This window comes from Procambarus clarkii, chromosome 16 (genome assembly GCF_040958095.1).
Source record: "Procambarus clarkii isolate CNS0578487 chromosome 16, FALCON_Pclarkii_2.0, whole genome shotgun sequence".
In the NCBI taxonomy this organism is placed as follows: domain Eukaryota; kingdom Metazoa; phylum Arthropoda; class Malacostraca; order Decapoda; family Cambaridae; genus Procambarus; species Procambarus clarkii.
In genome coordinates, this window is record NC_091165.1 from 29,240,752 (window position 1) to 29,242,670 (window position 1,919).

The 1,919-nt window shown below is 39.1% G+C and overlaps 1 protein-coding gene across 1 annotated transcript; it reads right to left on the reverse strand.

The window, feature by feature from the left end:
- Window positions 1-1,047: 1,047 nt before the first annotated feature.
- On the reverse strand, window positions 1,048-1,509 carry LOC123759896 (uncharacterized). Its single transcript, XM_045745145.1, has one exon. The coding sequence runs from the start codon at window positions 1,507-1,509 to the stop codon at window positions 1,048-1,050; it is 462 nt and encodes a 153-aa protein (XP_045601101.1).
- Window positions 1,510-1,919: the final 410 nt, after the last annotated feature.

Sequence of the window (1,919 nt, forward strand, 5' to 3'; positions counted from 1 at the left end):
GTGTTTGTGTGTGTGTGTGTGTGTGTGTGTGTGTGTATGTGTGTGTGTGTGTGTGTGTGCATAGGCCCGAGACGTAGCTCCTGGCTCTCGTCTTTCCAACTCACGACGACATATTTCCTCTGTCAGTTTTAAAACTCAGGACAGACACAATTCAATTCGCATAATGAATATATTAGGAGCTGCCTCGTAGGGGGACAAAAGATCCTCTATAGTTTTCTTGTTTCTTAAAGTTACATTCTTAGATCCAGATGTTCTCCCTGGCTCGTCTGTGCCTTTGACGTCATATTACACATTGCATTTCCTCTATAATCATGTCAGTATTCAGAGGTAAAACTCATCCTTGTTAAGCGATATTAAATTAATATGCACGAGGACACTATCAACACCACACACTATCTACACCATACACTGTCAACACTCAACACCACACACTATCAACACCATACACTTCGCTTGGCTACAACATGTGCTTGCAACATAAGTAAATGTTTTTGTCAAGTTAATTAATTTTGCAGATAAATTATGTATAAATGACGGAAACAAATAGTTTATTAAGCTGAACGGCTTCCAGCTGTGTCGCAGTCCGTTGTTCAGGGGAATATTATATATATATATATATATATATATATATATATATATATATATATATATATATATATATATATATATATATATATATATATATATATATATATATATAGAAAGGTATGTATATATACCCCGGTTTCTCGGTGCATATTCACTGAAAGTTTACTTTACTCCTGGCCAGAGTTCATGGGTAAAGTATACTTATTGACTGATCAGTAAACTATTATAGTAGCCTTATTAGGGCCCCCCAGAGGTTGATAGATCTTATGCCCGATATCAAACTAAACAGGTGTTGTTATATGTAGCTAGTAATATATGTAACTAGTAGTATATATAGCTAGTAGTATATGAAGCTACAAGTATATGCAGCTAGGAGATATATGTAGCTAGTAGTATATGGGTGGACATATATTTTAAAAGTCGTGCTTCTTCATATATTTTTATGAAGTGACGATAATATTAGGACTTTGTATTTTTATTATATCTTAATGCTGAGGTTCGTTCCCTCCACGTGTCGTCTACTGTGTCGTCTACTGTGTCGTCTACTGTGTCGTCTACTGTGTCGTCTACTGTGTCGTCTACTGTGTCGTCTATTGTGTTGTCTACTGTGTCGTCTACTGTGTCGTCTACTGTGTCGTCTACTGTGTTGTCTACTATATCGTCTACTGTGTCGTCTACTGTGTCGTCTACTGTGTTGTCTACTGTGTCGTCTACTGTGTCGTCTACTGTGTCGTCTACTGTGTTGTCTACTATGTCGTCTACTGTGTCGTCTACTGTGTCGTCTACTGTGTCGTCTACTGTGTCGTCTACTGTGTTGTCTACTGTGTCGTCTACTGTGTCGTCTACTGTGTTGTCTACTGTGTCGTCTACTGTGTCGTCTACTGTGTCGTCTACTGTGTCGTCTACTCCAGTGCCCGACATTAACTCATGCAATGCTCCCTCACATCGCAGTCACCAAGTTGTCGTGTACTATGCCCCTGTCGTGTACTATGCTCCTGTAGTGTACTATGCTCCTGCCGTGTTTTCGAGGCGGTGTTTATTTCTCCACGAAGCTGTGTGATATATTGTTGGCCTCGTCGTCTGTCATATTCCCAGGACTTCCTCGTTCATATATTTTTCACCCTCCCCCCCCCGGATCTGTCTGTGTCTCTCTCTCTCTCTCTCTCTCTCTCTCTCTCTCTCTCCAGTACATTCATACATAAATTATATTTAAAAATATTGTAAACAAAACAAGAAACACAGAGGGCAACAATCCTGTTGTCTTAAAATATAAACGAGAACTCGGCCTTGTGTGTTTCTGTATGTATGTATGTATATATGTATGTATGTAT

Bases quoted from the DNA above. Each gene is read 5' to 3' on its own strand.
- LOC123759896 (XM_045745145.1), bottom strand. From the start codon at position 1,509: ATGTCGGGCACTGGAGTAGACGACACAGTAGACGACACAGTAGACGAC.